This window comes from Achroia grisella, unplaced genomic scaffold (genome assembly GCF_030625045.1).
Source record: "Achroia grisella isolate CSIRO2021 unplaced genomic scaffold, CSIRO_AGI_Agris_v1 utg511, whole genome shotgun sequence".
NCBI lineage: Eukaryota > Metazoa > Arthropoda > Insecta > Lepidoptera > Pyralidae > Achroia > Achroia grisella.
This window is the reverse complement of record NW_026712905.1, coordinates 2,921,277-2,944,026: the sequence shown is the minus strand read 5'-3', so window position 1 is coordinate 2,944,026 and position 22,750 is coordinate 2,921,277. Positions and strand designations below refer to the sequence as shown.

Sequence of the window (22,750 nt, the reverse complement as noted above, 5' to 3'; positions counted from 1 at the left end):
ACATATAGTATTAATATATCAGTTGGTTGTTAATAAGAATTATATAATTAGGGAAATAAACAATGTGTAATATCTATCTATATAAATCTCAGCGATTGCAAGAATACTACCCAATGCAATTAAAGTTCAATTGCTTTATTTTAGGCATTATTTCGTACTTTCTTGCTTAATTTTTGTTTAATAGAAAGTGAATACACTATAACAGAAAATGAGACTTATAAAAAGGTTTAGGTTTTATTAATCAGGTGGAATAGGTTTTCATAAATCTGATCTGAACTTATCTAAGAAAAGCACGCAGTTTCCTAATTGATCTCTATTGCATAGGACTGCACAGTTAGTAAAAAGTTCAATATATTATTAATATTTTACACCTAAATTATTCGAGAGAATTGTTCAGTAACATGAACGGCTACTATGGCTTGATTTTCCCTTGTCATCCCCCTCCCATTACACTGTGACATGTGCAAAGATAATATGTAAATGTATGTAATAAAAGCTTACGATATTGTTATGGCATAGATATTAGATAATACAATAAATATAAGGCAACAAATATGTACGTCGTTTTCAAATGACGTTGTTAGTAGAGATAAAAACGTATCTACAGGCGCTTAGACTACATTATACATTCACATAAATTTATTGGTAACCTCTTTCCATTTAAAAATTTATCATATTTAACCCTATAATATTAACCCTTCTGATGGGAAAGTAACCTAAACTTTACGTGAGTAATTCTTTTTGTTATTTACGCCTGACTTATTGTGTAATTATAATCATATAATATTACATTTTTTAATTATTATAAGTAAGAATTAAATTATCTATTTAATATAAATAATAAATTAATTAAATAATTAACCTAATATTCTTTGGTAAGCTAGCCGTTTTCAGTGAGCATTAGTATAATCATGTACTTAATAAAAGCATGAATAATCTTTTACTAAATATATTTCTTTTTATATACAATTCGTTATTCAGTATTAATAATAAGTACATCATATATAATATGTTAACATAGTTACATTTCATAAAAATATATAATTCTAATTAATTTAATCGTAATTAACATCGAATTAAATATACGCACCATTTTCAAATGTCTGTCCTATAAGTTAAATGTGCACTTATAGTAACATCTACGTACCTATTTATATTATCATAAATTATATATATATATATATTATTATAAAACTAAGTTAATAATAAAATATATAAACATATTGAATATAATTATAATATAATGAGATACAGACGTGACTGTTATATTAGTATTAGATTAAACATTAAAAATATTGTTATGTTATTAAAGTAATTAAAAAGCTAAATTTAATATACAATATACACCTATATATTATAAAATAAATACATATAATTACAATAATAAATTACTTACTCTAAAATTAGCTACAGTATATACTTAATATATAATATACATAATAATATAGGTATAGATAGATATATACTTATATATAATATAATAAATAATTACGTAGTGTAGATGTAGATATAAGTGCAATTAGAATAATTTAAATACAATTTAGCTTAAAATTTAATACTATAGATCGGTGTAACCATGACTTTTTTCCATATTTTGTATACTGTCTGTGTCCTCAGTGCCCGTAATGACCTGTAGAACTTTGAACGCCTTCGATTGCCGAGGCGGTCCCTCTTGCGTGAACTTGTGGTAATATACCCTGGAACTGGGTAAAATAATAATATATAATAGTTAATACATTATATACATATATCCAGCCACGGATATGGGGAGGGGTTCCTGGAGACTATACCTCGGGCGGCAAATTCTAACTTGTCAGGTGAATACACAACTCATAATGACTCGAGATCCATGATCGTGTTCGTGTACTCGTATATAGACGGCAATCACTTATTATAAATAGGCAGGTGAACAAAATCAATATAATCTAAATTATAGAATATTGTGCTTAATTCTCTTACATTTAGTGAGAATTTTACCTGAATATGTATTGAAATTCAAATAGGAGTTCTTATTTGAAATACAATACTATATTTATTGACAACTAAAAAAATACGTATATTTGGATATTATATGTTTAATTTCAATTACCAAGAGGAAATAAAAATAATCTTGCCAAAATTTTCGTATACCTCAGCCAGAGAAAATTCTCATATCAGGTAACGCTGTTCTCATTCAATTAATTTTGTTATCAAAAAATAATTTTGTTAATAATTTAGATTAATAATTACACTATGTATTAATTTTTAGAAGAAAAACAGTTTTTTTTTTCGTTAAAACAAACAATAATGAGTTCTATATTAAAAATATTATCATTAATATAGAACATATTTTCTAAAGTCAAAATTAGTTTTCCGGTATTTTGGCCTGAATATGTTATGGGATAAAAAAATTTATAGGAAATTTCGAAAATCTAATGGCAAACATCCAAACTAACTCTTAAAAATAAAGAAAATAAAATTTAATAATGAATATTATTTCTTATATTAGTATCTATGCAAAAATTCTTTACTAAACCGACAAGTGAATCACCGCCATTTTTTTAGTAGGCGCCAAATTAGCGCCACATTGTCGCCATGTGGAATTACATTTAGGGTCCATCTCTAATATATGTGTCCCAAAAGGAGGTAGCAGGTTAGAACGGCCAACGTTACACGGCAGACTACTATAATACTGTAACCGTTTATTTTATGGTATAAAATATTTATCCCCATTTGTGAAAGCCTACATAACACGAAATTAAGCTATTTTAATGCAGCTTATTTCATTCCTTTCAATTTATTTAAAAATTGTAGAATTTCTTTTGGAAGGTTTGCCAAAACATCAGATAACTATGTAATAATAATATAGCCCATCAATTTAGTAATCGTAACGTTAATAAGCACTTCAAAGAAAACAGTGTTTAAATGTTTAGAAAAATGTAACTAACATCTATTTACAAATAAGAAAACCGTAATGATTAATATTTAATTAGTATGTCAATTAGACCCGTAAGATATAGCGTTATTTTTGAAGCGAAGTATTGCGCTAAGTATAAAGCAAGTATGCAATGAATCACCTAAGCGATGCAATAGTAATATAATTAATTGTTTACTTTGAACCAGTGCAAACCGCTTCTTAGTACCGCCCACCGAAGCTGAAAAGCGTGACAAAGATAAATAAATGTGACAAACTATCTGTATCAAAATTACGACGTTTCAATATTTCATTAATGACGATGTGTATAAGAGCTGTCTAAAACATTCATGATTAGTGATTATCATAATAAGACTTGCTTTGGGAAAATTATCCTTACAATACTGATGATAGAGTGCTCTATCTCGTCCATACTAAGGTCAAGTCCAACATGAACACCTTTAATTGTGTATATACATATTGAAGTTTTAATAAAAAAATAAATTTATTACGTGACCACGCAACAATTTTATAAATTATTTTCAATTTTCCACATTGTTTTTGTCATAATGTTTCAGTTTCGTTAGAAATGCGCCAGAATTTCCGCATGGAAAAACTTTTATAACTATACAACTAATCTTGTATATGTAATGAAAAAAATATTAATAAATTCAACTAATAAAGTGTAATCGATATGGATGTAATAATTACCGCATTATTGAAACTTTGCACCTTCAACATATTAAGATAAAAAATTGTAAAGATAAAAAATTGTAAGTAAACTTAATAAACTATTATAAATAAAATACTAGATTACCTTTTGTTTGCCCCGCCAATACTGCCGTCTTCAATCTGTATCGGAATTATCCGTGTCTTTGGTTGATTGTCCTGGTTACTCTGGTAAGTTCTATTTAAAGTCGGAAGCTCATTCTGTCCGTCGTCTAATCTTACCAACTGAGGTGACAAGACTCTCATAATCCGTTGTGTAGGCTGCGAATATGGCGCCCCATTGTTTGCGTAACCCTGAACATTTGGATTTTGTTGCATGTCAATAACAATTCTTAATTGAGGCTGCTGCTTTCCTTGTCTTGTATGATCTCCGGAATCAATACCTGATGCCTCCATTTGTATTGGAATAATTCTTCCTTGAACACTAGGAGCATTGTCCCGAGGAATACTTTTACGGTTTTCTGATGGTAGCGTTGACCATGACGGTTGTGCTGGCTGATGGTATTTAGGTGGAGTTACCACCTCCCGTGCACCTCTCTGCATCTCATTGCTTTTTTTCACCCATTCTGGCTCTAGATTAGTAGTTTCCCTAGGAGGAGTAACTAATTCTCTTGGAGAACTTCTCCTTCCGTCTAAAGGTCTTTGACACCAAGCCGGCGGGGGTGTCTTTGTTTTCTCTTTTTGCGTTTTGACCCAAGGAGGTATTGATTTTGGACTTTCAGGACAGTAATATACTGGTTCCTGATTCACATACACTGCTTCTCTCTGTGGAGTATTGTTGTATTCAGGTTGAGAATTAGGTTTCCTTGGAGTCACGGGAATAGACATTGTTGATTGATACCGTTGTTCTGGTTCATTTTGTTTAGGTACAAATGCGGGACCTGATTTATTGTCATTTTCCTGTGACCTCCATGGACTGTAGTTTTCTTGCGGTACTTTATTGTTGTTAGAATCTTGTACCCAGGGAGGATTATATTGTTGATTGTCAACCTGATTACCAGATGTTTTATTATCTTGCTTCCAAGTAGGAATGTAAGTGTTATTATTATTAGGTAATGTAGAATCGTTTGATTTCCACGGTGGATTATATGTCGGCTGTTGATTAACGTTTTTACTATTATGATAGATGGCTTGTAAATCATCGGCTTCTCTCGGATTTCTGTTTAATGTACTTGTTCGCCATGGCGTAGGATTTGAAGCATCGATTTTAGGACTATCTTCTCTAGTATTATTGTATATGACATTATTATTTTGCAAGTTATTCCCGTAATTATCTGGACCTCTTTGGTTAGTTCTGGGAAGTGTATGAAAAACAGGAGTAGGATTATCAAACGATGATTGATTCTGGTTATTGGGTGAAAATTGTTGTGTATTTGGAGAAAATGGACCACGATTCAAAGGGGATTGGGGGCTATAATTTACATTATTAGCCGGAGAGTCTCTTCGATCTGGTTGTTTCCAATTATTATTAGGGGAAGGTGAATATGGAGAACCATTACTGACTGGAGACTGTCCTGCAAAGGGCTGAGGGCTCTTATTAAATTGCGAATCTTGCCTCTGTAAAATTTCTCTAGTTGGTGTTGAACCATTAACAATCGGAGAAGAAGATTTCTGGTGCATGTACTGTGGTGCAGGTCTATACAATGGACTTTCTGGTGATTGATTATTTTGGTATGGGTATGTTTGGCGTTGATTTTGTTGTGGTGAATAATTCTGGGATTGTTGTGGTGGGAATGTAGCTGGCGGCATTTTAACGGTTAATGGACTTGGAACCTTCTCTGCAAACTTAGGTACTGTGCCCATACGCTCTTTTTCTGCTTTTTCAGCCTCCCAGTGATACGGACTATTTGTTTTTCTTAACATTCCAATAGGATTTTCCGGAATGACTATTTCTGGTCTTTCACCAGGTACAATAGGTTTTGGTGATTTTGAGTCGGGGACCTGGATAACTATTGGTGGAGGAGGCGGTGGTGGTGGCATTTGCGGTGGCGGTGGTGGAGGTACAGGTCCCCCTTGAGGGTGATATTTAGGGGCACCGTTAGGCTGCCCATATGCTTGTTCCTGTTCTTCAAGCGAACGTTGTCGTGCCATCCTCCTGGCCATACTCGGCGTACGAATTTGGGATAGATCAAGACCACCTGGAGTATACGTGAAAGGTTTCTTGTCTTTTGTCATCATAGCATTCTGGATGCATGCTGGCGGTTCAGATCCCATAGACTGAAATTGATATAATAAAAAATTATAACTGGATTGTCTATTATTATAAGAATAATATAAAACGTATACTATAGTATGGTATATACTATATATACCATATAAATAATCTCACAATTATTCAAGTTTTTAATGGTACGCTATACTACTATCAAACCAAAAAAGTACCCCACGTGCCACGTGATTGCACAATCTGCTTAACTTAGGACTAGATGGCACCGTGTGAATTATTTCTAACTAGCAGTTCCCGCGGTAAATTTCAATAAAAAATATATGTGTTATTCTGATGCATAAGCTATATTACTGTAAAGTTTCATCAAAATTCGTTCAGTAGTTTTTGCGTGAAAGAGTAACAAACAACCTAATTATATTATAAACATTTAAACATAAACGAAAGTTTATGAGTATGGAACTCACAAACTTTCACGTTTATAATATTACTAGTTTTGCCCGCGGCTTCGCTTGCATTGAATCCATTAAATTATCCATTTTCTATTCTATTATATTCTATTAAGATTAATTATAGACAGTATACTTACGTTGACCTGAGTTTTTCCATAGTTTGGTATCCTACCGATGTGTCCGGCGACAGGGCCGGCGCCGTACCTGGAACGTGGCCAACGGACTTGTTATATTTAACTTCAACGTGACAACACAACCGCACCATCTCCTCGAAATGGAACGCTCGGGGTGACCTAGTCCACTTCGATGTTTGCAGAACGGTTTGTGCAATATTTTTAGTATAATGGGAAGATTAATAAAGAAATTCTTAATTAGATTTAGTTTAGACAGTCATTAAATATTGATAAACCAAAAGCAAATTGATCGTGATTAAAAAAAATACAATGAATCAATATATACTATATAATACACTAGCTATTCGCCCCGGCTTTGCCCGGATGTACATGTATTATATATATAAACCTTCCCCTTGAATCACTCTATCTATAAAAAAAATCGCATCAAAATCCGTTGCGTAGTTTTAAATATTTAAGCATACATTGAGATGGACAGACCCCGACAGCGAGTTTGTTTTATACTATGTAATGACTTTTTTCAATCCATATATCATGATTATATGAATTGAAAAAAGTCGTTGTTTATTCGCTTGTTGTCAATAGTATTAAATATTATATACATATGCTATTGATAGTCAAATCTCATTATGATTAGTACAGCACTTGTGGTAAATGATAACAGATAAACTCTCTCAACTGTCTTTATTTATACATATAAATAAAATTGGAGTGTCTTTTTGTAATATTGAAATATCCATTTTTTACTACATGCATATGAATTAACATACGGTACATACACCAAAATAACATTTTACGCAATTTTTGTTTGTATATCTGTCGGTCTGTTTGTTCCGGCTAATTTCTGAAATGGCTGGACCGATTTTGACGGGACTTTTTTTCATAGGTAGCTGATCTAATAAGGAGTGACTTAGGCTACTTTTATTTAAAAAAAATAAAATAAAATTCCACGCGGACTAAGTCGCGGGAACAGCTAGTAAATAAATAAAAATTACCGAATGCATGTAAACGTCTCACTTTGGTACGTAAATATTTAACATCTTTTTCTATTTATGCGATGTTGTAATTATCGCGAAAAGTTTTCATGATAGAAAATGTATGAAAAATCTTAAGGAAAACTGAAAACATTGCGTTAAGAGGTTCTTAAGATAAAAAGAAATGAATAGAAAACGTTTCTTATGTTGTTTTATTTCATTACATAGTCGTACTGTAAAGGGAAAATTCAATACCATTTCCATCACTGAAGTCGAAGTTTGGGTAGGCAGTATAAGTTTTAGTAAGGAACATATAAGATATAATATATTATAATGTAAATCTTACCCGTTCTCAGCCATATCGCAATGTTCTTGTCCCAATTGCAATTAGAAGTCCATATAGTGCAGAAGTAACCAATCTCTGCCACGGGCGAGCTCTGCAAAATGAGATCACACCTTGGTTACGTAAACAGATAATTTCAGGAATCTCGCGATGATTTAAACAGTACACAAGGTCGGACGGTTAGGGTAAAGTTATTTTGAGAGGCTAATATAAGCAGATAACTGATTAACGGGTCCGTACGAGACTGATTGCAACTGGTTTTATTAGCTCGTTTCCGAGGTTTGGTAATTCACTTGTATAAGAAAAACTGTCACATATTACTTAACTAATGTATCACCGTAACTTCACACGACTGAAAATATCTATATTTTTATGCGTAAAGTTGTTGCCAAAACTATATGCATAAAACTTTCCTAAAAAAGTTTCCGAAATAACATTATAAACAGTATCACAATTTGTAGCGTTGTTTAAAAAAGAAAGTAGACGGCGTTGTTCCAATCTGACTGATAGTAGAAAATGGAAATATATCAGATATTGTTCAATACCTGCTCCTATCGATCCCATATCCAATTCAAACGAGAATCGAAATTACGACGGCCTGAGCCGAGGTACGAACCCCTAGCGGTATCCTCAGACTAAAATCGTATCCATCAGGTGGGAATTGGCCTTCAGCCGCTCCATAAGTCCTTCTGCAGGTTTGCAGTGCCATGTGCAGTGTCGTCCAGTGAAGGTGTAAAGGCCGGCTGCGGCCAACAACATTAGAGTAGTCCGAAAAAAACGATACTTCTCGAATAACAGTCGTTATGGTATTTATGTATGATTGTCAATCATTCTGTCCAGGATAAATAATAATAAAATCATTCTGTCTGGATAATTCAAGTTCGTAATCATCTGTAATAGTCCAAGAGCTCGTGAAACCGGTCATTCTGTAAGACTATAAATTATTTTAGTGATGAATCATATTGTGCTACGCACCATTACTACCACCTGGCAGGCATCACTCCTACACGTCACCAGTCCTTACATTTTTAGCATCCAAAACAAACATATCATAACTATCATCCCACATAGGGCAGTCAAAGGCAGTGGCAAATGTCGACGTTGCAGTGTACGCAACACTTGACATGCCCACATTCCGTTAGATATTTTTTTATTATAATCTATCTACAGGGACCCGAGCCTACCGGATTATTTTTGTTTTCATCACCGGATCACCGTAGTCCATATTTGAACACACAATTTGACACTACACGGGTAGTAAATTACAGTATATTGAAAATCTACATTTAGGAAAGTTTATAGAATGACTTCAGGATCTTGTAATTTAACATTGTATTTACAAGTTTCACAAGATCGCACATGGTGGAAGTCTTAAAGACTTCCACCATGTGCGACAGTTACAGGCCTATATCCAGCGGTGGATAGACTGAAATAACGATTTACTACAGTAAATCGTGTATAATGTCATCAGAATGAAACTTTCGAAAATTTGCTATTATCACATTGTATATATTATTGAACAACCGTGACAGTGCCTGCCTAATCGATCAGATGTATGAAAATGTACGTTAATGCAAATGAATATGGTCCGCTTTTACATAGCAAATAAGCGCACATAAATTAATTAGTCATAGAACAAAATAAGAGAGCCATAAAACATGCCTGCCTGAGATGGTATGTATTCGTAATAGAAATTTGGCACTCTCACGATAATTATAGTGTGTGGCGATACGCCAATGTTAATTTTAAGTTGTACTGCGTCTTCCCATTCCTACGCTTGTGTTAAATTGCCTTACTTCGAAATTTATGTAGATTAATGTATCCACAATGGATACTTTATTTTCTTTATACTAAACCAATTATTTCTATTGAATCGACGTAGAATTGATCGGGGTTATGTTTTGAATGTCTGAATTTTGGTCATTGGTACAGACTTAACTGCTCGATACACAAGAAGTTTAATTCCTCTGGCTATCGTTTTTAGCTATCAAACAAATAAAAAGAGTAATATACATTGTTCATATGTATAGTCCAAAATAGTCCTAATAATTGTAATAATATAATTGAAATAAAGTTTCTTAATTGAGAAAATATATAAATAGTTTAATATATAAATTAACGTAGTAAGAGTTCGTGTCGTGACATATTTATATAAGTAGATATTACATATAAATTGCCCTACCATACTATAGATACCATACACCAGATTAATTATTTTCTACTGCTAAATGGCAAAACCACTTCGATAACAAACTACTACTTACAACATCAACTATTTCATTGACGTCGAATGTAAAAATTGAATAAGAAAAAAACCTTACATATTGATAACTAATAATACAATAGTAAATATAACTTTTGTTGTGCAAACGCCACTAACAAAATAATATTTAAAATCATAAGTATTTAGGTTAGAATTTTTCTTATGCAATTTATTGTCATTTTGAATAGTGTTTGTATTGAGAAGCTGGTAGGCCACGTCGGATCCACCTGATCATTTCTTTATACCACGGTCGTTACAAATAACTTCGTTGTTTTTAGTACATATTAACATAATTTATATATATGTGTATATTACTATGAAATAAAGTACATCTCATATAGTGAAAGAATTTCTCGAATCATACAGTAGTTGCGGAATTTACAAAAATGACAAAATCTGCCCTTTCTGTGTTTAGCTAGTATAGATATAGTATATATGAATAAATGAATAAGAAGTTAAACTTTGAAATGTAATTATATTTAAGGAAAGCTCTAACATTTATAATTTTGAAACTTATACTTTCTGGTGTTGTATATACTTAGAACCATAAGAAATACAATTAGTAAGCACGAATTACCTACTCGTATAATTGGATCTATTTAATTTGTAGTAAATAGATGAATAAATATTGTAATTAGTTTCTTAAAAAGTTTTAAAAAACAAGTCGTGGTTCTGACGCGTCGGCAAATAATAGCCGTGTAAACATGTAAACACTAAACAATACTTAGTCCTTTATCAAAGTTACATTATTGACCTATCTGAACATTTTTAAATTACCGTAATAGACTGTTAATATGACAAGGTAAATAAGTGTTTACATTTTTGTCGATATTATAGCGCGACACTTTCCTCATTCGCAGCGTTATGTACCTCAAATATTACGAACAATTGCGTTGTTAAATATAGAATGGTATTTGTTGCATTTAAATTATGTTCGATTATCATTTTATATCAGAGAAGCGTCTTATTCCTGTCAATTACAATAAAATTTACACTATTTGAAAAGACACAAGGTAGTAAATCTATTGTTAGCTCGAGGACTCGAAATTAGGGCGACGAAATATAACGGCGCGCAGTGCAGGTGAGCCAGAAAATGTAGCAATAATAACATCACACTTGCTCTGAGCCTTCATTCTGATTAATATTACAAAAGTAAAAGTAAGCTTGTTTCTTTCTTTGTTTAGTAACTCTAGACTCTTTATTAAAGCAAGCGATTAGGTACTATAAATTGTTTTATACATCCAGTAGAGGACTATTTACATATACACTCAATTAATATTATAAATCAATCTTCAGGCCAGGTCTTTTACGGGGTAGACAGAAAACCAAGCAATGGCTGTTATTGTTACACATCTGGTTACATCCAGACAGTGGATTCATAATTCGTGTCAAGCATTAATGTAGATTCCCAAAATTAGATTTTTTTTTAAACTTTACATGATCTATACATTTCTGTCTGATCTCTATGCACGATTGAGATTTTTTTAATAATTTGACATCATATAAGGCTTATTCTTTACTACGTGACTTATGTCTGCATAAAGTTTTTAAATGTAGAGATATTCTAATTCAATTTATATATTTTAAGAAAACGTATCAATAAATTACATTATCAATAAATTACTTTTGCTTTTTGGAATGAGAGATTTTTGAGGTTGTAGTCATTTTCCAGCAGATTCTTTCCCTGTTAAATAAACTTTAGCAGACATTAACCAATTAAGTAATGATTTTTCTTTTAAAAACCTTTTTTGCTGATTCTTTTCTTAAATTATAAGAATTAAATAATGTTTCCTAATACCTTGTATTGTAAGTACCATGTTTCGGTTCTAACTATTACTACTGCCACGTCTCCTCACTCACACACTTTAAACATATTATTATTTGCTAAAATATCAATCAATACATTCTCACAAAATAAAAAAATATATATTTCGTTTAGTGATTTTTTTATGAAATATTGAACCGTCTAGAGACCATTATTTAATGATCAAATTGTTTTTTACTAGCGAGCATAAATCTTTGAATACTTCGGCTTTTGTTAGTATAATATGCATGTATTATACATAATATATTAGATCATAATAAATAAGATCTAGGCATAGAGATAGCGGTGGCTCTGTTTTATACTACGCTAGCTACCTGCCCCAGCTTCGCACGGGAGTACATATAAACATATAAACCTTCCTTTTGAATCACTTTATCTATTGCTAAAAACTGCTTTTAAATTCATTGTATAGTTTAAAAGATCTAAGCAATATGTAACTAAAGAGAACGATGATAAAATTTCTTAATTAGGACTTACTATCACATATTCGGATTTATTTGTAGCTTTTAATTATAAATTTATATTAGATACTAGCTGTACCCGCGACTTCGTCCGCGTAAAATAGTGACCTTGAGCAAATAATAAAAAATATATATTAATAATCTAACCCAATAAAAAGTTTCGTCGTTCTTGCTTCAAAAATGAAAATTTCCATACAATTCAATCAACAGCCAAAAAATTAGTTTTAAACTACTATCTTTAAAATGAAGATACTTCCATACATACCATTCTTGTTTTTTTTTAATGCTACTTATATTAGTGTCATCATGTACCAATGATAAGATGTCGCTATACTGTAACCATTTATGGCTGAGTCCTGTGGCGGTAGGTACTGATATTTTCTCAACAGCCTAAAAAATGGGTTTCAAGTTTCTAGCTTTAAATAATGACAATACATGCATATAACATTTTAACTCCCCTTTTGACCCTTACAACCCATTTTCGTTAATTATATTTAATCAATACGCAAAAAAATAAGAATGAAGCTTAAACTTTTAAAAAATTCCTCTTTCAGTCTCTTATAACCCTTTTTAGCGTTAAAAAGTAACCTATGTCCTATCTCAAGATCTAGACTTTAAATTTCATTTAAATCAGTTCAGAAGTTTTGGCTTTTAAGACAGACAGACAGAGTCACTTTCCCTTTCAGAAGATGAGTAAGGTATTTATTAAATAAACTGACCCAAAAAAGCGTAAGAAAAAAGCTTCAAATATGACGAATTTCCATAAAAACTTTTATCTGCTATTTTATTTTACCCCTTGAATGGTGACAATGTGATATTTACAAATTTAAATGTCATATTTATTTATATATAATAAACAGTTTAAACATTTCTTTAAATTCTTTTGTAAATTGGTGGTCCAGTTGGCCAATAACATAATAAAATTTTGTTAAATCAAAATAATAGATGTGATATTCTAAATTGCAAACTATCCCTCTACTTGCGCGAACCATATCTCTGACTCTACTGGCCAGAATGGAGAAACGCGTATTCCGAACCTAAATAGCTCGGATGGAACGGTAGATGTTGTTTCTTCCAAGGAAATGTTGTTCATATGTATTGACAACATTTTTAATATTATATGTTGTTTTATTCTTCAAAAATATTAATAATATGTTCTTACGCTCTTGTCCAAGAAGGGTCATCAGTTATAGGCTATACCAGGATTATATTTATGTATTTATAAAATAAAATTGCAGAGCAAACGTTTATTCATTTAAATTCATAAGGAGACAACGGATTGACAATAATCAGTTGCGCGCGCAACTTATACAAATGACATATATGTTTATTTATGACATATGAGCGTTAATAAGTCGCATATCTAGTACAATACTGGTGTAATTCAGAAATTAAAAATTTTTGAAAATAGACTTAATAACACAATTATAAAGTAGACTTTCCAAAATATCAAATTTTTTAATTAAGCCATTATTATAATAAGTGTGTATTCAACCGCATAAAGATAACCTTGCATTACCATTTTCAACCCCTTACAACCCTTTTTTCGCATTAAAAAGTAGCCTATGTCCTTCCTCGGCGTCTAGACTATATGGGTACCAAATTTCATTTAAATCAGTTCAGTAGTTTTGGCGTGAAAGCGAGACAGACAGACAGACAGACAGACAGAGTTACTTTCGTATTTACAATATTAGTAAGGATTACGTCATGTCTACTTTGAACCTTTGTTTGATAGCGGCATATTGCAACCTTGAAACTAATCCAAAATTGCATCTGAACAACAGGTTTTTATATTAAATCACAGATATTCTTATAGCCCACCCAATAGAAGTCGACTACCGTAACCTGCATACACTGAGAAAAACTCAATTGAAAATAGAACCATGCTATTGTTAGTTAATTATAATCATTTTGAGTCATTATTTCTTTTATAATAATAATAAAAGTTAATTTTAATAAACAAACTAACACACCGTCTCGACTGTAATCCCAAATGGGGTTGTCAGAGACATTGCTAGTTTTCGACGTCAAGAAAACACTTGACATTTATATATTTTAACAACTTGGCAGGCGGCAATTCTACCGCTAATATATAGATACACAAAGTTTGCAGTTAGGTGTTGTCTAGATTTTAAATCTCGACTTTTAGGTGCAAATCGCGGTAGTAAACTCACAGATTTCGACGTTTTATTTCATGTAACAAAATCAAGTTGAAATGAAAAAATTGCAACTTTTTAAAATTAGGGAATATAAGAATTTCATAGTTTAACCGAAAGAAACGATACTACCACATTATCCCTGATCAAGACGACCTCGATAGTCTACAGTCCAGGAGAGAGCCCAACGCTTTACTTCCGAAGGTTGCAGTGACATTTCCTCGCACGATACAAACATTTGTATTCATGCGTGATACAAATGTTTGTACCGTGACCAATACAATCATGATTAGTATTCATTAATATATTATTTGTATTGGTCTGGGTGTTTTATATGTAATCCCCAAGGGCGTAAAATCTATTAACACAACAAACTATTAATTCATTGACACGGTGTATTTTATATACTGAAATTAAAGTATTTATATCATTTATTAAGATATCAATATTTTTCTATATCTAGCTATGGTTTTGTTGCTTGTTTAATAGTTAACTTGTCAGAATATCAATTACAACATAACGTTAACGTTATTAGTATTACGTTTCCCCTTACATTCCTAGAACTATTGTTGTGCATCCGACGGGTTATGCGTGCGCATCTAAATTGGAGCTCCCATACATTGATGTGACATTCAAAACGTGTGCACGTGCGTTTACCCACAACTGCAGTGTATGCATGTTATGACTTACTTCGTAATACCATATTACAATAGAATTAACGGATGGCCTCGGTAGTGTAACGATTTAGATTACCGTTTTACTTCCGATGGTCGCGGGTTAGATTCCGAATTGATAGCCGTCTGAGTTCCAGAAGATTGCTTGCGTACTGCCCGTACCTCTGACCAAAGGTTAAGATAAGGAACATTTTAAGATTTTTAGCCGGTTAGAGTCCGGCAGTACCCTTCTACCTCCCCTGGTGGTCGGGTCTCCAAGAGGAATTTTACCAAGTTAAAAAAAAGGGTCCAGATTGGTAATTCGGATAATAATCATTTATTCATAACATTTTTTTTTAAAATTGGGGTTATCTAACTATCATGTGGTTAGCAATAAAATTTATTGTTATTACATTAATAACTTACTAACAGTCATCCGCCATTTCATGTACTTTTTTGAAAGAGACACACTCTTTGGCATTTGTACCATTAGTATATATTGGGAAATGAGCTGGTTCTGTGCATGGAATATTTTTCTAGAAAAATATACACAAATACATTACTTATTACATTAGTATATTACAATACAAAAGTTACAAGTCATGAACACCCCAGGGAAGAAGGGGTGAATCACTAGTAATGAAGGTATTTATTTCTTTTTATACTATCAGGTTAAATTTTTTTTTTATATAAATCAATTTTGAGGTTTTTATTACCAAACATGTCAACCCCAATATGTTAAATGTTGACAACACTATAGGTACAATTCCGTACGGCGCAGTATAGCATAGCATTGACTGTATTAACGAAATAACAAAACTTATACATCAGTGTACCATATGCAGAGAACTCCTTGACTTTATATTGTTTTTACATTTTCTAATCCTATTTGTTGTAAATATTCTTTTTTGTAACAAAAAAAAATAAAGTACTATTTGATATATCTTTTTTAATAAATGCTAGGCAAAGGTCCAGAGAATAAAAAATGTTATAATATAGGTTTTATGCTTGAAATAAGTTAACGGAACAAAAGAAAGTGCAACCTCGACCTATGGACAAAATCCGCAATCACTTAGTAGCCAACCTTAAAATATCGCTCTCGTATTGGTTGCATTTCAATTATCTCCATTTTTTCTCACAAAACGATAAACGATTTTCTCGTTACCTGTCATTTAACAGGTACATCAGATTCCTTCTCTTCATTATAATAGATTGGGAACACTGTTAGTAAGCGAAACCTATCTGTGTGTCTATTATTTGTATACTATTAAACTTTCAACTGGAGGAATGAGTATGGAATTTTCACTGAATGTGTTGACTAAAGAATTAAAGAATTTATTTAAACCAATACAAAATCAATAAAATAACATGTTAAACGTAAACAACTATATTTGTTTATATAAAACTGTAATGCAGCCATCTGCGCCCATCGCATGATAAATAATATAAGACAAAGAAACCTGTAGGAACCCCCCAAACGAAGAAGTAATTAATTTTGTACATACATTCAGTACACCTTTAATTCAATATTAAGACAATAGTACTATTTCAGAGGAGCTTCCTTACATCACTTACATTGTGGAATGAACTACCTGCCGCGGTTTTCTCGCGAGACTACAGCCTGAAGTTTTTCAGGAAACCCTTCTTATTAAGATATCTGAAGGGTCGGCAACTCGTACGTGTTACATCGTGAAATTGGTGTTATAGGCTTTAAGCTACGGTAACCGTTTACGTTTACATCAGATGGGACGTATGCTAATTTGCCACCATCGTGTTATAAAAAACTTTATTAAGGTATATTAAGGGTAGGCAACGTGCATCTTAAAGGTAGGCAACGTGCGTGCACACCCCTGGTGTTTCGAGCGTCTTTAAGGTACAATAACAATTTACCATCAGATGGGCGGTAAGCATGTTTGCAATCAAGGTAGTATAAAAAAATCGATGTTTTATTCACTGTTGCTGTTTGTTCATCAACAGCATCTACAAATGCTATACTATGTAGGCGCACGAATTCAAGGGAATCACTAATACTTTTCCATAGGAAATATACTAATAAAAATGAAAATAACGTAAAGATAGTCTATCAGTATGTATTTGGTATACAAATCATTCGTCACACATATATACTCGTACTTTTGGTGCTTTATTTAGGAATGACGCGTGGTCGCATGCTTGTATTTCAAGAGTATGACCAATCTGAATTACTAGTACACACTCACTAGATATACGAGTACGAGACATTGTGTTAGAGTGATTACATTGTTCTATATTTTATCGAGACTAAACAGTTGGGGTTCTCTTAGCTTGGGTGCTCATAAGTGTGTAAGTTTTGTATATATACCCCTATATATGTTTGACATAATGCACTCGTGCTACATTATACCTAATACCCCTGGACAATTCACACAATGTCATCTAGTCTCAAGATAAACAGAGTTTGTTTTATGGATACTAGACAACTAATATAAATAATTACTTTTTTTTAAACGCATACATCGAAAACTCCCAGACCGATATAATGATACTGATGAATACAAATGTTTGTATCGTGCAAGGAATCGAACTCGGGACCATGAGAAGAAAAGCGGTGTACCAAACTACTTGACCATCGAGGCATTTTGTAACAATTCACTTATATTGTTTCACAGGTATTTGGCAGACAGTCAAGAAATTTAATAAATTAGTTAAGTTGTTTTTAATTTTATCTGTTACAAACATACATAAAACCAAATCTTTACTCGTTGTACAGTAATTATTAAATACACAAGACAATATAATAACATCACTGCAATGTTAACGTTATCACAGCTTAAAAAGCTTTTTGTCTGCTGAATTACATTAAATATAGAAAACTGAAAAATCGGAATACTAATATTATAATGAATGTTGGATCTCCGAAATAATACTACTGATTTTGAAAATTATTTTAGCGTTGGATAGACACACTACGCTCCATAAGAGTGGAGTTATAAAAAATATTGTAAAGACGGGGAAAATACAAACGTACGGAAACTACGGACGTAGACGAGGTCGGGTCAACTAGTTAATTAAGTTAGTCAAGTCATTGGTTACTCATCATTGTCACGGTGTAGATCATAGACAGAAAGGAATAGAATTTATCAGAACTTCCACAAACAATGCTCGTTTACTTTCATGGTCACATGTCGTTATTTATCACCATAAAGCTAATATAATAACTTAATTAAAATGGTATTTAACTAAAAATTTCATTTTAATTATATTATTAGTGACAAGCAACTTTTCACTAATTTATTTGTATGCTAGTAGATGTCACAAATACTAATCTTTATCAACAAAAAATATATTTAAATAGAGACTCACTCGTAAATAATCAATTGAACTTCAAAATATTAGCATCATGATCATGGATATCACGTCTACGTTAGCCTATTATTAAAAGCGCGGTAATCCAATAAATTTAATTAAATGTACATACTAGAATTTAAGTAATTAAATAATAAAAAACTCACATAAATATCCCTGGACAAAATCCAAATTAATTTCAAAAATCGTCACTGCACTCAAAAATGTAAATTTATTCCAAATTTGAATTTTCAAAAATAGAAGGCTGCGTTCGTAAACACGGTTGCGTATTGTGAATGGTGCGGGTTGTTCGTTCGTTCGGATGCGCTGCCTGGCGGGCGGCTGGCGGCAGAGCACAAGCCGCGTGGGACGGATCGGGAGCGCGGGATGAGTAGGGATGCGATGAGGTCAGTGGGGATCGATACATGACGGCATGTGATTAATTCAAAATCGTAAATAAATATTTACTATTTATTGACTTATTACGTTTTTTTAATATGTATATAAAACAACGTAATTAGAATGTTTGTTACTAGTAATTTTAGATTATGTATAATAAAAATCTAGTGTATTTTTGTTTTTGTATTTTAAAACTATAAACCATTTTATAAAAATTTTAACACTTTTTACTGCTATAATTTTTATAGTATATTTAAATAAGGATCATATATTATTTAAAAAAATATTTGCCAAAGTTTTCAAACTTGACATAAATCAATCTTAAATTCACATAATGTTCGTAAATTCCCACATAATCTTCCGAAAGGGATCATTATGAGCCACTTAGGTACATTGATTCTACATATACATACTGTAACAGAATGCGTTGTCGCTCGTTAGAAATATAAGTAGAGTCATGGTATATGTAGGTATAGTATTTGCCTATATAGTATCACTAATATATAGGATATAATCACTAATTAAGACCGTTATTATTGTAGCTTCAGTCGCTATTCGATAATAAGAACTACGCGTTGCAATGCCCATCACTATAGTGACTAACTGTATGCTATTTCGGCACAAAGCCATGATTCGCGGATTGTTTTTCTCATAATTATATATTTTTTACCACATCGCACACAGTCTGTGAAAAGAAAATACCTCAACTCACATTTTGGCAGAAATATTTACAAATTATTATTTTGGAGACATGATTGTTCATTTTTGTTATTATGTTATTTATTCATTGCCAAAAGACGGTTACAAAATACTTATACATATTTTGTTGTAAACACTCTGGAAATAAGTTTCCTGCAGAAGATTTCTCTAGATCAGTGGTTCCCAACCGATAGTCTGGTGACCACTTGTGGTCCATAAAAGCGACATAAATGGTCTGCGGTCTACCATTCTCCAAACGCTATAAAAACACGAAGAGTTCTGTAGTAAAAAATAAAATAAAAATTGTATATATAACAATACAACACACAACAAATTTAACCCCTTATTCATTTGTATTTAGGTGCTGCATGTTGTCCTCGAATAGTTGGTGGTCCATGGCGTGACAGAAATTTTGATAAATCGTTGTAAGGTTTAAATCCACTGCTCTAAATCATTCTTAAACAGTCAGCAATGTACAAGTGATGCTGTTGACCCTTTGCTAACAGCACGTCTACTCTAAAATCTAATCTCAATGTCGATATCAATGGAATTCGTTTATTCAGTGTTATTTTGAAACTAAATTTAAGACACCGATAACATTGTCTATTCGTTCTTACAATAACCATGAAATATGGAATTACTACGTGGTACATCTCAATATCATTGGGTTGATATTAGTTAACAGATCATACTGATTCGATACAATAGTCATGTATCAATTTTGAAACGTCTATAAATAAATAACCAATTTCAGTTGTATCTCTTTCTGACCCAGGTGTCGGTTTGTATCCATTATGGTGTAAAAAATATTTTTTTCAGCTACGCGTTTAATTTCATGCTAAACAGCGAAATGCCACTGTCTATTTATATGTATTATAGTATATAATACTAAGAGGTTTTTTCTACTACAATATTTTCTAAAATATAATGAAACTTAAGGCACGCCGTATAATAAAAGTTTACTGATTACGAACGTGTAAACTTTTATTATACGTCGTGCCCTACGGGCTTGTGAATTTGGCAAAAGTACGTAACATACTACACAACTAACTAGATATATATTACAAAAACTGTTTCCTACAAATTCTTACTACATTATATTACTAAGTGTTGTATTTAATAAAGTCTCTATACAAGAAGCGGAGCGTAAAGTAAACATTAATTTTGCCGTAGTAGACTTTGTACGAAGTGGTGTGTTTGGGTACCTCTGTCTCACCGGTGTCTGTAAATTACAGACAGCAGATATCGATGAGACAGAGGACAGAACAGACAGAGTATGTTAACAGACTGTAATACAGTAGTACTGTTTATATACTCTACAGACTACAGTCGCCATTCAAGCGGACCATCGCATAGCGTGTTTTCATTTCAATTTTAATTAAAAAGTTTTGAAGAAACGGAAACAATAATGTATGAAATCAATATTGCAACGGAAATGCCAACAATATTGGCAAAGACGTGCAGAACTTGGAGCAAATCATGATTCATACGGTTACAACACAAACCTGTATTAGCTAACTCGATACGGTCACTATTAGACCATAAATGCGAGGTAACCAAAGGTCCAATTACAATCAATTAGCATTTTTAGATTAACACTCAATTTAAATATACATTGATGCATTCACAGGTTAAATGAAACTACCTAACCTCTGTCTGAACAATGATACAGAATGTTCGAATAATGATATATTTTTAAAATTAACTTCCAATAATAGGTACTGGGAATCAAAAATGCACACTGACCTTGTCGCCAAACTTGCACAATCTTCGTTCCCGGGAACTTTCGGCAGAATTACCACACTGCACTGCTTTTCATGAACTCATTATGATACACATACAGTCTTTTCTTGTTTTGTTGTATTTTATTTGAAAATTATAACAGAATTATTTTAATATTGAATTAATGATTTGATGCGACCTTGCGACAATGGCGGCAATGCGAACAAGTTACCCGCCTTTCTTTTTTTTTTTAAGTGCACGGCTATAGACTCCCAGTATGAGGCAAAGACCAGCGCGAACATTCCCCCCACCGAAATCCGCCAGGATTTCCAATTGCAATTAAGTCTATGAACCAACTATTTTGAATCTATGAGCTAATAATAATAGATAATGCATGTATATACAAATACATGATAGTAGTATATGAATACTGTTGAGAACATATGTTACTAATTACTAAATTATCTTCTTACATATATATGATATGAGTGGACTGTATAAATAGAAAATATAAAGATCTTACATCTAATAAAATGTGTATGTGCTTAAATATTAAGAAAATTACTGCTCCAAAGGGAGCGGACTTAGTTTAACTACAGGCCGTGTAAATTGACCATTCTTGGTACGAACCTTGACCACGCGTACAATCCCGTCAGGCCCGGGATGTAAAGAAATCACTCTTCCTAGATCCCATTCTAATGGAGGAGAGCTCGAATGAACAAGGACTAAATCACCGATTTTGAGATTAGGGGTATTCTTATACCATTTGTGCCGTTGTTGGAGTGTGTGCAAATAATCCTGTTTCCAAAGCTGCCAGAACCGTTGTGAGGCCTGTTGTATTGTCTGCCACCTATCTCGTGCATGTACAGTTTCGTTTGTCAAAGGATACTCTGGCACTGCCAGCAACTCGCGACCAATTAGAAAATGGCCCGGTGTGAGAGCTTCATACTCATTAGGATCGCTTGACAAACTAGCGATTGGACGCGAGTTTAGTACTGCCTCAATACGCGCGAAGAGGGTGCTAAGCTCCTCAAATGAAAGTGTTTTGAGACCTATAACGCGTTTTAAAATTGTTTTTGTTGATTTAATTCCGCTTTCATACAACCCACCAAAGTGACTGCCTGTGGGTGGATTGTATGTCCAATGAACTTTGCGTATATAAAACTGATTACCAAGAGCCTCTGAATTATCTTTGTAGAAGTTTGCTACTTCTTTTAGACGCGAACCAGCACCGATAAAATTTCGACCATTGTCTGAGACTATGGTATGGCACAGTCCACGACGCGCTGTAAATCGATCAAATGCCGCTAGAAAACTATCAGTAGATAAGGACGATATGGTTTCCAGGTGTACTGCACGCGTAGAGCAACATACAAAAAGACATAAATATGCCTTGGACAATTTAGCATTACGTCTGTTACTTTCTTTTGTACTAAAAGGGCCACCAATGTCAACTCCTACAGTGTGAAATGGGTGGATATCCTCAACCCGAAACTTAGGTAATGAACCCATTAAAGGTTGATGAACAGTGGGTCGAACCTTAAAACATGAAACACATT

The 22,750-nt window shown here is 32.7% G+C and overlaps 1 protein-coding gene across 2 annotated transcripts; it reads right to left on the bottom strand.

Moving 5' to 3' along the window:
• Nucleotides 1–232: 232 nt before the first annotated feature.
• LOC131846622 (protein piccolo-like) lies at nucleotides 233–18,738 on the bottom strand. Of its 2 annotated transcripts, XM_059195970.1 has the most exons (6): nucleotides 18,539–18,738; nucleotides 7,693–7,783; nucleotides 6,376–6,442; nucleotides 3,711–5,839; nucleotides 3,093–3,134; nucleotides 1,612–1,703 (listed from the first exon to the last, which is right to left on the bottom strand). In XM_059195970.1, exons 2-5 carry the CDS (start codon nucleotides 7,704–7,706, stop codon nucleotides 3,116–3,118), a joined length of 2,229 nt encoding a protein of 742 aa, XP_059051953.1. In that variant the 5' UTR covers nucleotides 7,707–7,783; nucleotides 18,539–18,738; the 3' UTR covers nucleotides 1,612–1,703; nucleotides 3,093–3,115. The 2 variants fall into 2 exon arrangements, with proteins under 2 accessions (XP_059051952.1, XP_059051953.1); XM_059195969.1 differs by lacking the exon at nucleotides 3,093–3,134 and having other exon boundaries at nucleotides 233–1,703.
• Nucleotides 18,739–22,750: the final 4,012 nt, after the last annotated feature.

What these genes read in the sequence shown, in the direction of transcription:
- LOC131846622 (XM_059195969.1), bottom strand. An exon ending in ATGGAAAAACTCAGGTCAAC is followed by an intron (nt 5,840 to 6,375) that starts GTAAGTATACTG and finishes TATCAATTTCAG; the next exon opens with TCTATGGGATCTGAACCGCC. An exon ending in ATTGGCGGGGCAAACAAAAG is followed by an intron (nt 1,704 to 3,710) that starts GTAATCTAGTAT and finishes TATTTTACCCAG; the next exon opens with TTCCAGGGTATATTACCACA.